Source organism: Grampus griseus (assembly GCF_964374135.1).
Source record: "Grampus griseus genome assembly, chromosome: 9".
NCBI classification, from domain to species: domain Eukaryota; kingdom Metazoa; phylum Chordata; class Mammalia; order Artiodactyla; family Delphinidae; genus Grampus; species Grampus griseus.
The window spans coordinates 42,744,170-42,756,930 of record NC_139003.1 but is presented as its reverse complement, the minus strand read 5'-3'; the positions used below and the strand labels follow the sequence as shown (position 1 = coordinate 42,756,930).

General features: G+C 42.1%; 1 protein-coding gene across 2 annotated transcripts in view; it reads left to right on the top strand.

The window, feature by feature from the left end:
• BMPER (BMP binding endothelial regulator) overlaps positions 1-12,362 on the top strand; it is a gene marked incomplete at its 5' end in the record, with an annotated part of 262,209 nt that extends 249,847 nt beyond the window's left edge. For both annotated transcript variants that reach the window (XM_082662032.1, XM_082662031.1), the window contains 2 exons: positions 997-1,127; positions 11,005-12,362. In XM_082662032.1, the coding sequence (XP_082518158.1) occupies positions 997-1,127; positions 11,005-11,186 (313 nt within the window). In that variant the 3' untranslated portion in view covers positions 11,187-12,362. The remainder of the gene's footprint in view (positions 1-996; positions 1,128-11,004) is intronic.
• Positions 12,363-12,761: the final 399 nt, after the last annotated feature.

Genomic DNA, 12,761 nt, shown 5'->3' with positions numbered 1-12,761 from the left:
CTTATTAATGTGACTTTGGGCCTATCTGTTCATTTGTAAAATGAAGTTTTCATTTATAAAACAGGGACTATGCTACATCCTATTTAGCACTCAGTGACAGACTGCATGTGAAAGTCCTTTGTAAACTGTAATATCATATTCCAGTGTGAGGTTGTTACTATGCCTCCGAGGTCAGCATGTTTGAAAATTTATTAGTCTGTATTTAAAACACATTTCAGTTCTCTTTACGTCCTGGCCCATCTTTTCCACATTTAAACTTAAGCAACAAAAACCTTGGCTCAGTCGCCTTTATCTTTCAGTCTAATTAGGGGCCTGAGAGTTTTGCTTTGTTTGGAATTTGTCACCCCATGTTCTAAAGAACGAGGTTCAGTGTGTTCCTCAAAAGACTAAGATTCTAAGATATTGCAAAATTGAATCCTAATTGTTTGTCCTCAGAAAGCCGTGAGATTAATGCTTTCATCAAGTTGGTCACTATTTGGGTTATATTGTAATAGAACCTGTTATTCATATATCAGAGCTATTCACAAAATGGCAGCACCTTGAATAGGGACTATATTCTAAGAGCTGCCTTCCCAACGTGGTAACCGATAGGCATATGTGATTGTTTGCAACTAAATTAATTAAAATTAAGCCAAATAAAAAATTCAGTTTTTCAGTCACACTGGATACATTCCAAGTGCTCAATAGCTAGATATGATTAGTGGCTATTACTTTGGACAGTGGAGACTATAGAATATTTCCATCATTACGGAAAGTTCTGTTGGCCGGTCCTGCTCTAAAAGAAAGGGAACCTGATGTCACATTATTCAGAGGTATCCAGTAAGGTTTCATGCAGAATTTTTATATCATTTTTAGGTTTCCAACCTAAAATAGCAACCTTTAATGTCCAATCAAGGGTTGACATCCACCCACCCACCCCTTTTCTCCAAGCTGCATTTAGGACATTTGATAATTTGATATTTTTGAATGTTCATTTCTTTTTATTGGGTCCCTTAGGTCCTGCGTGACAGATATGTGTGAATGTCCAGCCCATAAGAACTGTTACTGCGAGTCATTCCTGGCATATACCCGCGCCTGCCAGAGAGAGGGCATCAGCGTCCACTGGGAGCCTCAGCAGAACTGTGCAGGTAAGAAGTTCCCGGCCGATCCAAACATCAGAAACTCACTCCAGTGCCCAGGATAGCAATAGAAGAGACTTGATGATGTGAATGGTCACACGCTCCCTTGGCCAGAGAGAAATCTTATCAGTGGCCCAGCTGGATTTCAACTTGATAAAACACAGGGGCTTCCCACTGGGCAGGATAGAAAGCACTTAAGAGAAATGCTTTGTGACAAGCACATTTGAACAATTTAAGGATTTCCACTGCTGCAAAATCCTCCTAACCTCAAGCTACCAGCTGGATGTGCTTAGCACGTGGACAGTCACAGCTGTGGTTTAGGTTATGTGTGGAGCAAAGGAGATTCGGGGCAATTACAGTCATTTAAGGTCTTCAGGATAAGTGTGATTTTTTTTTTTTTTGAAAGAGAGAAATGGTTATACAAACACTAGTAGAACATTCTTTTCCTTCTGAGAGACAGATTGCTGTAATAGTCGTTCTAGCTCTTTGATCTCAGGCAAGTGAATTAGCTTATTTGATATCTATAAAATGGACTTCTTAGTTCATCCCAGAAATGTTTCTTACAAAGTGGCTAAGTACTAGGCATTGAACAAAGCACTGTGGGCACTTTGGTGACTGTAAGAGATGAGGTGAGGTCCCTGTCATTGAGGTGCTGGCAGCCCAGTGGGAGAGCCAGACAAAAATAGTAAGTCAAGCACGGTAGAGACTTGCTAAGTGTGGTAAGGGTGATGAGGGGGCAAATAGGGCAGAGCAAGAGAAAACAAATGGGGAGGGAGTCGGTGGCTACTTAGATGCAGAAGAGGGAGCACGTCTCTGTGGGCATGATGTTCCAGCCGAGCACTGAAGGATCCAAGGGACTCAGGGCAAGAGATCCATGCACAGGAAACATATTTGAATAAGACAGCCGCTCCCAAACTGGAAGGGAGTCAGTGCGGAGGGCCGGGGAAAGAGGGGCACAAGATGAGAGTGGAGTTGCAGAGCCGGATTGCAGGACTCTGCAAGTCTTGGGAAGGAGTCTAGCTTTTATTCCAAGAAGAATGGAAGCCACTGACGGGCTTTAAGCAACCCTCCTTCTGCTTTTGCAAGATCGCCCTGTGTAGAGACTGCTGTGTAGAGAATACATTGAATAGGGCAAGATTGAAGGCAAGAGGCCATTGCAGTCTTTGGGGTGACAAAATGATGGTGGCTTGGATTAAGATGGAGGCAGTGTGTGGAGGAAGGAGAGAGATTTTAGAAATAGTTTGGAAATGTACAATAATCTCTACTCTGCAGAGTTATAAGCATTAGTGATACGTACGTGAAGCATCTTAGAAGAGTGCTCAACTCATAGAAGATACTCAGTCAGTAGTAACTGCTGCTCTTATTTAGACCTGAAGATGAGATGACTAAATGTTTGTCTTTTACTGCAAGGGTTGGCAAATGTTTTTCTGCAAAGGACCAGATTTGCCTGGTAGGGAGAGACTGGGGTTTGCAACATTCTACAGGAATCCTAGAAACCTTAGCTGTGCTATTAGAAACGAAGGCAGTTCATGGCGCTGCTAACTCTAGAGGGTCTTCACTGGTGGAGGGCAGGAGCTGTCATCCGGTTGGAAGAGGGCTCAAGAATTGCCTTTGTCTATATTTTCAGTGCATGGACATCGTGTTCACTTAGACAGTGGGTCTCAGTCTGGCTGGACATTGGAGCCACTCTGGGAGCTTAAAAAATAAACCAGAAAACTATGCCTGGGCCCCTTGCTGAGATATCCTGCTTTAATTGGCCTTGTGTATCATTTGAAACCTCTCAGGAGATTCTGACCTGCAGCCAGAGCTGAAACTGCCGAGTTAATTTGTATGCTTATTTGGGTGGCTCTGGGGGAGTAGGACGACGAGGGTTTGGGGGTTACTAAAGCTTCCTCAAGCCACCCCTTGCCACAGTCACTAATCCATGTCCTTAAAAAGCTCTCAGACCCTTTTATCTACTTGTGAACTTCCCTTTTGGTTTTGCTCTCTCCTCTGCAAGCCCAAGTCCAATCTTTATGTCTGAGTTCACTTTCCACGGCAAGAGTGCCTCTCTATCAATGCTGTCTTCCCAGAGGAGGATTGAGTTGATAAAAATAACTCATATTAAGGTATGGCTGAGGCTCCTGAAAGGTGAGACTAACTGGCTTACCTCCCTCCTAGTGCCTCAGTGTGGGGTAGTATAGGAAGCGCAGGGTTTTGAGAGACTGGGTCCTTGCACCACACCTTGAACATGCCCGTCTCCTTTTCTCTGCTTTGAAATGAATAAAATATATGAACTCAAGCCCCAGCCATTCATCCTGGTGTAATGTGGGGCTCAGCAGAACTTTATTAATTTTATTAGGTATGGTGCTGTGATGAGGATCATATCAGATACAGAACATGTGAGCCCTCTCTTCCTGATGCCAGGCTGTATTTAACACCGGTTCAGTGCACCCAATGCATTTGAGGACTACATTTTCCCCCCTCCAGGATCCTGAGTTCAGGGACTGAATCTCAGCAGCTAAAATTACTTTTCTAATGGAAAAGGAATACGGCTTCTGAAAGGTTCCATTTACCACTCAAAATTAGCAGAACCATCTGAGTGAAGTATACCTCTGTCAATGTTTGATTGCAGGGGAACCTTTTATACACACACACACACACACACACACTCACATTGAACTTCCACAAATTGATAGTTAGTATTTACGGAGATATGCAGCATCTCTCAGTAGATTCATTTCTGAGTCATCTGGAATACTGAAGACTATAAGAATACTCTTTACTAATTTTTAGTTCCCACATCTTTTGACTTATGACAGCACTTAAGGCCACTTAATACTGAGAAGAGAAATTTTCCAGGGTAAAAGGCTTGGAAGTTGAACAAATAAGAAACCAGCCAGGCAAGAAACTCTGAATGAACAAGTGATATCTCCCAGGCTAGGTTGGATTTTAGCACTAGCATGACGTATGAAGTGTATGCCCACTAGCTGTGGCAAGGAGGACTAATGAAACTCTAGTTTAGTGCAGGAATTACTAAATACAATACAATGTGCAGAGGGCTATTGTGAAGGTCTCTAAAAGTTTCATTAACGACCATTTATATTAATGTGTACTATTTTCTAAGCACCTCCTTTGCCCCAAGGACTATACTAGAACTTTGTGTTACATTTTATCTTATTTAATCCCCACTCTCATCTATATGTTAACATTCTGTTACCCACATTTTACGGTAAAGGACATTAAGGCTTAGAATATTTCAGTAATTTGCTAAAAATCACAGAGGTGGAAACTAAGAAAGCTAGGAATCAAACCTAGGTCAATTTGCATTATAGCCACTGTTTTTAATTATTATGAGAACACAAATAAGCAAGTGCACTGTAGAAAAATATATATACCTATGAATATATATTTATTTATGTAAGCATCTACTAATTTATGGAAATATTTGTTCTGTAGATCTTTCCAATTTCTATCCTTATCATTGATACTTGTTACTTGGTACCTTCTGACTCTGAAACTTTGCTATGACCTTGCTCCTGCATCTTACTTTGCCATCCTTAGTAGATTTTCTGCCAGCCTCCCTGTGGGTGCCACTACTAATTGTCACTGCACTTTGAGGAATACATTTTCTAAGTGGGCAAGGGGCTGGGATATTCAGAGTGGTGTGTGTGTTCCCCCAGCACATGAGATAGTCTGCTGGGTTCTGTGAGCAGTTTCCTCCTTGTTTTATTCTACAAACTCCAGATGATTCCGGCCCCTGCCCTGCAGCAACTCTGCTCTGCTTATACACACTCACCTTTCCCTTGGCTGACTGGGAAAGGATCCTGTAAAGGATTAGGAGGTAAGGTCAGCACTGTGACCTTCAGCACAGTAGGGGCATATGGGGACAGTGAGTTCCAGAGGGCACAGATCTACACTTATTGAGCGAATTATTAAAGTCAACACGTGGCGCCTTTATGGGGGTCCCACAGAAAGTAACGTGTAATGATCCTTGCACGCATTACAGAGTAGCTGCTTATGTGCCCCCTTGAGAATAAATACCTGCTAACTCTAACCACTTTGGTAGTCCTTTTCAAATGCCCCTATGCAAATCATTTATGTTGTAAAAAGGTATTGTTTGCCTTTTATAAGTTTGAAAAAAATGGATTCACAGAGGGTAATAAAACAAGGTCCAAGTCAGGATTAACTTTCTAGGATCTTCTAAAAGTTGTGCCAGTTTGAAGGCAAATTTAATCATGTCATCCCCCCCATTTAAAACCCTTGCAAGATTCCTCTTCTTCAAGGCTTACAGCCCCTGCCCACTTCTCTGCCTCTGTCTCCTCCCACTCTCCCACTCAAATCCCATGCTCCCTTCCTCCAACAAAGCAAGGATCCTCCCATTTCTGATTGGGTCATGGCTGCTTGTTGTTACTGACACCCCCTTACCCCCTACCCCCCACCCCCACCTTGGCTCTCAGTGCTGTCTCTGCCTGGGAAACTCTTCCTGCCATTGTCTGACTGACAGTGTCTACTCACCTTTTAAGATCTAAGTGGGATCTATTCTCTGCAGTCTTCCTGGATCCCTACCCAACCCTCCACATTGAGTTGATGTCTCTCTTATTCCTCCACTGTTCTTTGTTCTCACTGTCTAACGTGTACATCTTGCACTTAATTAACAATCTGTTTATGTGTCCTCTTCACCTATTTGGTTGTAAGTCCAGGCTCCTGAGACTGAAGGTCAGAGATGATATCTGATTCACATTGGATTCCCTGGCCTAAGAGAATGCCTGCCACATAGTAGATACTCAGTAGATGTTTGTTGATTTAATTTGAATTGAAAGGAGATGATGAAAAAGATCCTTTTTTTTTTTTCTAGTAGTTCTTCATTTTCAACCTTTTAATTTCTACCTGTAGATGGTGAGGGAAATCTCAGTGTTCAGTAGTCAAAGGTAAGATGTCACAGAGGAGCAGCAGAAAATTAAGTGGTGGAATTAGAAGAAAGAATTGAGAGGTCAGAGAGAGGAAAAGACATGGGAGAATGCATGTCTATAGGAGAGGAGGGAGAAGTAAGAACATGGGTGGGAGAGAGGAAATTCTGCCGAGTTGTCATACTAGAAGGGATCTTTGCAAGATCTGAAAGGGAGCAAAGTATCTGGAGGGTAAAGTGAGTTGAAAGAGGCATTCTGGAAGCAGCAGAGTGGAAAATGAACTTAAGGCCAGCCAAATGTAATCCAGCTTGAGAACAGGGATGATGGATTGAACATCATTAAGATGAACTCATCATCCAACAGGCACAGACATTTATTAAGCTGCTCCTCTGTGCCTGGCCCTGTGCCAGAACTTTGCATCATAGAAGACAAGGACTCTGCCCTCAGGAGTCCCAGACTCAGTGGTTCACTCTGTTCAACCAGGGGTGCTTGTTGTAGTGACCCCTGGAACCTTTAAAATCTACAGCTACCCAAGGCTCCACTGTAGACACAGAGCAAAAATCTTTAGGGAAGGGACTGAGGAATATGTACCTTTTAAAAGATCCTCAGGAGACTGTTGTGAGCATCTCTGATTAAGAACTACAGCTGCACAGTAATTGGGGGATTAAAACAAGTAAACATAACTATAATGTGAAAAGTGCTGTTGGATGAAGAGGGAAGGGTATCCTGGGGGAGATCCAGGTAGCTACTTGAAGGAGGTGACGTTTGAATTAAGACTTGGAAAATGATTGGTTTGGGAAGAGAATCCAAACAGATGATAATCAATTTCAGAGCTTTTTGACTGGAAATTAGAGCTAATACTGTAGTAACTGATGAAGAGAGAAAGAGAGGGAAGGGAAGAGAGAGGAAGAGAAGGAAGGGGAAGAGAAGAGAAGAGAATGTCAGGGGAAGAGTCTTGGAGGCAATTTGAACATTTAGTGCCAGGGAGCAGGTAAATAAGCCCGAGAGAGAAGGTGTTTGCAAGAAGTTAGCAGAAGAACCTAGAAATTTCAGTGTCATAAGATAAAATGGACAAAAAGACTAAATGTTTTGTGGTGAGATCATGTGAGAATGGGGACTGCCTCTATGTCCGTGGATATGGTCATTGTGGAAAACGTCGGCGGGAACTGCTTCAGTAAAATGGTGGGTGAGGAAGGTAGGTCACCAATGGTAATTCATGGCACAGGAACTGGATAAAATGACTGTGAACTTTTCTATGAAGTCTGGAGGTAAGAAGTCTGATAGGTGAGGGAATACTTGGCTAAAGATTAGTGTTGACCTGAAAATGTTTCCAATATTTAGAGGATGGAGCCAATAGAGACAGAGGAGATTAATGTGCATGGAAAAGGACAAATAATAGAGCAAGTTCCTGGAAGAGAGGGGTCAGAAAGCAGACATGGCAAATGAAGGCTGGGTGCCGATGAGGAGAGGCAGTAGGGAGGTGGGTTAAGGTGCTCCTGCAGATGTCCTAAGTCATCAATAAGAGAGGATGAGTGCGCTGAGACTGGGAAGAGCTCCAGTAGAGTTTTAGGTGGAGGAAGGTGGGAAACAGCAGGAGCTTTTCAATGTGCACCTACTTCCACTTTGGAAATATTCGTTGCCCTCTTCTTTGCTGCAAAGGCGTGAGTCTCTACAGCGACCGAAGCATGAATGTGAGGGTTGTTTACAGGGCCAGTTCTCAGACGCGGCTGCCCATTAAAATTAACTGTGCTGGGGAGTATTTTTAAAATTATTTTTAAAATACTGATAACCTGGTTCTACCTTCAGAGGTCCTAATTTAATTGGTCTGGGGTGGGAGTCCAGGCGTTGGGAAGTTCTCTGTCGACCCTGATTTCCAGCTTTGAACACCACTGATGCATAAAAATAGAACAACACATGGATACAATTATTTGCTGTGAATGTGATATTCAGCTAGGGTGTTTCCAGATTGTTAGGCATGTCTATGTATAGCATATTCTATTAATCACTGAAAAGAGAAAAAGAGAACTTGGAAGGGATCCGTGAAAAGTCAAAAGATTATCAGAAATGCATAAGTTAAGAGACTTAAAGAAGAAGAATTAAGTTGATCCACTCACTCACTCATCCATCTATCAATGCATCAGTCACACAGCAGCTGAGTCCCTTCTACATGTTAAACACCACACTACTGCTGAAAACAAACAAAACGGCCCTTCCCTCAAGTAGCCTAGATTTAGCTGGAGAAAGAGAGGACAAGGAAATGGATGATTATAATTTCCTGTTGCAAATGCAGGGATAGAGGTGGGCGCCAGGTGCTCTGAGTATACAGTCAAGGGACATCCTATCCAGACAAGAGAGGAAGGAGAAAAGGTTGGGAACTGAGTCTAAAAGAGGGGAAGATAGGGTGAATGGTGGTGACATTCACCGAGCTTGACAGTGGCTCCAGGAGGTTCCTAGTGGCCTAAGGAATAGAATGAAATTATGAGAAGCCAAAACAGCATACTAGAGTTACATGGTGGAGGTAACGTTAGAGAAAGTAGCCTTAAAGAACAGTAGTAAATTTTTACTTATCCACTGTGTCAGTTAGGATCCAGGCGGAAAACAAGTGGCACATGCGGTTTACTTAATTGAAGTAAGTTTCATAGACGGACTACTTTAAAATGGATAAGTAGCATGTTGGGAAATAAGGAAAAGTCCAGTGCCCTGGAAACGAACTGCTTTTACTCACAATAAGCTGACACCACATGTGTGGGTTGGTTTTTTTTTTCCTCACACCAACCAGTTCTCCAGCACTCTGGACACCAACAGGGTGTCCTAAAATTCCATTCAATTTTGAGACTAACTGCCCAGAGTTAGCATCGGCCTCCACAGGTTTAAGGGCTCAGTCCCACAAGACGCCTCACTTCAGATGCCAGCTGCAAGTATTGAGTCCCTAGGTTACCCTCACTTCTGCTCCACTTGGCTACAAAGTCGGGGGAGAGAGGTGTTCTCACAACCCCCTCCCCTCTCAGGCTTAATAATTTACAAGAATTGCTCACAGAGCTCTGGAAAACACTTATTTGCTCTTACTGGCTTATTATAAAGGATACAAATGAACAGCCAGATGAAGAGGTACAGAGAGTAAGGTCTAGAAGGGTCCCAGTGGAGTGAGGACACCATAATCCCAGCACCTAAATGTGTCTGCCAGTTTCAAAGTTTTCTGAACCTGTCGTTAGTCATTTAGGGCTTTGTATGGAAATTTCCTTATGTAGGCATGATTGATTAAATCACTGGCTGAACGTGATTAATTCAATATCCAATCCCTCTTCCCATCCCTGGGAAATGGGGCCGAAAGTTCCAACCCTCTAATCGTGCCTAGGTCTCTTTGGTAACCAACCCCCATCCTGAAGCTATCTAGGGACCCTAGGCACCAGTCCTTACCAGCATACGAAAGACACTCATCACTCCTCTGGAGATTTCCAAGTGTTCTAGGAGCTGTGTGTCAGCAACTGTAGACAAAGGCAAGTGCGGCTGGAAGCTGGATTGTTATTGTTGTTCTTCAAGAGGACTCTTCTAAATCAGCGGTCCCCAGCCTTTAGGGCTCCAGGGACTGGTTTCCTGGAATACAGTATTTCCATGGACTGGGGCAGGGAGGGGGTATGGTTTGGGGATGATTCAAGCACATTACGTTTATTGTGCACTTTATTTCTATTATTATTACATTGTAATATATAATGAAATAATTATACAACTCACCATAATGCAGAATCGGTGGGAGCCCCGAGCTTGTTTTCACTTGCCACTCTCTGATAGGGTTTTGATATGCATCTGCAAGCAATTGATTCATTATGGCCTCCGTGTAGTCAAACCTCTCTGCTAATGCTAATCTGTGTTTGCAGCCACTCCCCAACGCTAGCATCACCGCCTCAGCTCCACCTCAGATCATCAGACATTAGATTCTCATAAGGAGCTCACAACCTAGATCCCTCACCTGCACAGTTCACAGTAGGATCGTGCTCCTTTAAGAATCTAATTTCACCACTGATCTGACAGGAGGCGGAGCTCAGGCAGTAATTCGAGTGCTGGGGAGTGGCTGTAAATACAGATGAAGCTTTGCTCACTTGCCCGCTGCTCACCTCCTGCTGTGCGGCCTGGTTCCCTGTTCTAAATCCCTAGAGTATCAACATTCCTACTCCTGAGAATGAGGGGGTTGTACCTTTGATTGTCATTGGAACTAACTCAGATGGAAAAGTCCACATGTCATAAAACTTCCAGAATGTTGGCAGTATTTTTTTCTGACAACTGTATTCATGAATTTCAGGAAGTCTCAGAATATTGTCAAAATCATTTCAGCTCCAAGTTAACAAAGATAGTAACTTGCTACATCATCATTTTTACATTCCCTGACCAGCCAGCCAGCCACTTCCCTCTCCCCAGTCACACATCTAATTTTTCTCCATTGGTCCCTACCCGACTCTTGCTCAATTTGTCTCAAATTGATTAATTCAGCACATGATCACTAGATTAAAATATGTCACTCATTTCCAATACCCTTGGCAGGTTTTTTTCCCTGTATGTGTAATTCTGTATATTTGAATATCGAGGTGGTTGCAGAAATTATTTTTATTCATCACAGCTCAATAGCTGGAAGAACTATTTGGAGTTAACTTTTCATACTATTCTCAATACCTAAATAACCTATAGATTTCCTTGAGGCTTGACTAATGTATAGTTTGTCCTATCTGGGAAGAAAGCTTTTTCATTTTATTTTATTTTGAAGTTCGCTGGCCCAGCAGGTGGATCTTTAATGTTGTTTTTCTAGGTGCAAGTGGTTTCTAGAGTGTTTGGGCAGTGTTGGGTGTTTGTTATTCTTTTGTTAGGATGCAGAGTTGCACCTGTGCTGTGGGGAGACCAGTGCCATCAGTGACATGAGCCTTCGGGAATGGCATGGGGCTGAGGGTGAATTAACCTGGCTCTAATGGTTTCCCCACATCTCACCTACGTCACCTCCTCTTTTTCAGCCACCCAGTGTAAGCACGGTGCCGTGTATGATACCTGTGGTCCGGGATGTGCCAAGACCTGTGACAACTGGAATGAGATCGGTCCCTGCAATAAGCCGTGTGTTGCTGGTTGTCACTGTCCAGCAAACCTGGTCCTTCACAAAGGAAGGTGCATCAAGCCAGTCCTTTGTCCTCAGCGGTGACCTTTGTTCCGCTCCTTCAGACTTTGAACCTGGTGTTCTTGACACTGAAGTGGAAGAGCCAATGAAGGACTGCGATATTTGTGTGCTGATTCTGCAAATACACACACGGAGTATATATGTGTACATATATAGATATATAGATATATTCAGAAACACTTCATCATTTATAGAAACTATAGGTGGATTATTATATGTATATTTTTTGCTATAAGACATGTATTGTTTCTAGGATCCTAATCTGTAAGCCATTGAATACATTGTATAAATAAACCAGGTGTTTTTAATTTAATAAGGCAGCATGCAGACATATTGGATGGTTTTACCATCACATACGTTTGTCATTTTTAAGAAATTTTCTAAGAAATCTAAACTGCCTGCCTGAATTAATTTTTGATTTGAATAGGATTTGCAGTTGAATGGGAAGTGTGTTTTTCTGGAATGGCAAATTTATCTAGGGGCATTTCATGCTTCCAAAGAAAGGAAAGTATGCCTGAGAAATATGGCTAGTGATTGGCGACAGGCTCTAATGGTGCATGTAAAGCAAGGGGTAGAGGCTGTTAGACTTTATTGGGTCATGGTCCGATATTATTTCCAGAACTGATTGGCTGGTTGCCAAGAAACATATATTTGTCACTAGAGCATAACCAGAGAATCAAATGATTTCTTGCCATCTTTGCATATTCCTTGAGTCTCCTAATTTTGTATGTGTGTATGATGGATATGTCCACCTCCGTGTCCCACATTGAGATGTTGGTGTGTCTGGATGACTTGTTAGTTTTATTGAGGATGAGCAGGTATTTGAAGAAACTGTTGTACAACGTATGACAAAATATCCATTTCTCTGAATCTCACAGCAATTTAGGATGAGCAAATCCAATGAGTTAAAGTAAGCTATCTCCATTTTGTGACTATTCCATGTGTTAAATGAAAGCCTTTATTTCTAGAGGATTCCTAGACCAACACTATTTGGCAACAGTGAATTTGTCCTAATTATTAGAAAGAAAGGCTTTACTGATCGGTTGATTTAACATCAATACAAAGAATGGTCTACATGCTTGCTCTTACTACTAGTCACCATGTGATTTTCCTGACTTTTGTTTTCAGTTGAATAAGTGAACATGTCAACAAAACAAAACCCACTGATGTCTAAAAATAAAATGTTCTGCATTGTAGTAAATAAAGGGCTTAAGGTTTAAAACAATGCATTTTCTATTTCAAGATGTGTTGTGTTATACTTTACAAATAAGCTATGGCAAATTCAGGTTCATCCATTTTTAACAGCTTTCTTTAGATATATTTTATATACCCTACAATAACTTATTTTTATAAAGAGTGTTATTAGTAGATAATAGCAAACCTCCAAAGTTTTGACAGTCAGCGTAGTGCCATTGCTTCTTAAGACATTTGTGTTCCTGTTACATATATTCATGACAGCTGAAGGATTAGTTTGGGTTTTTTACTGGGGCATCTCCAGCTGTTTGAGAAAATTGAATAAGTCACACAGTGTAATAGTGATTGTCTGGGACACCAGGGAATGTGGTTGTCATTGTTGTGCTTGGGCCATAACCAACCTCA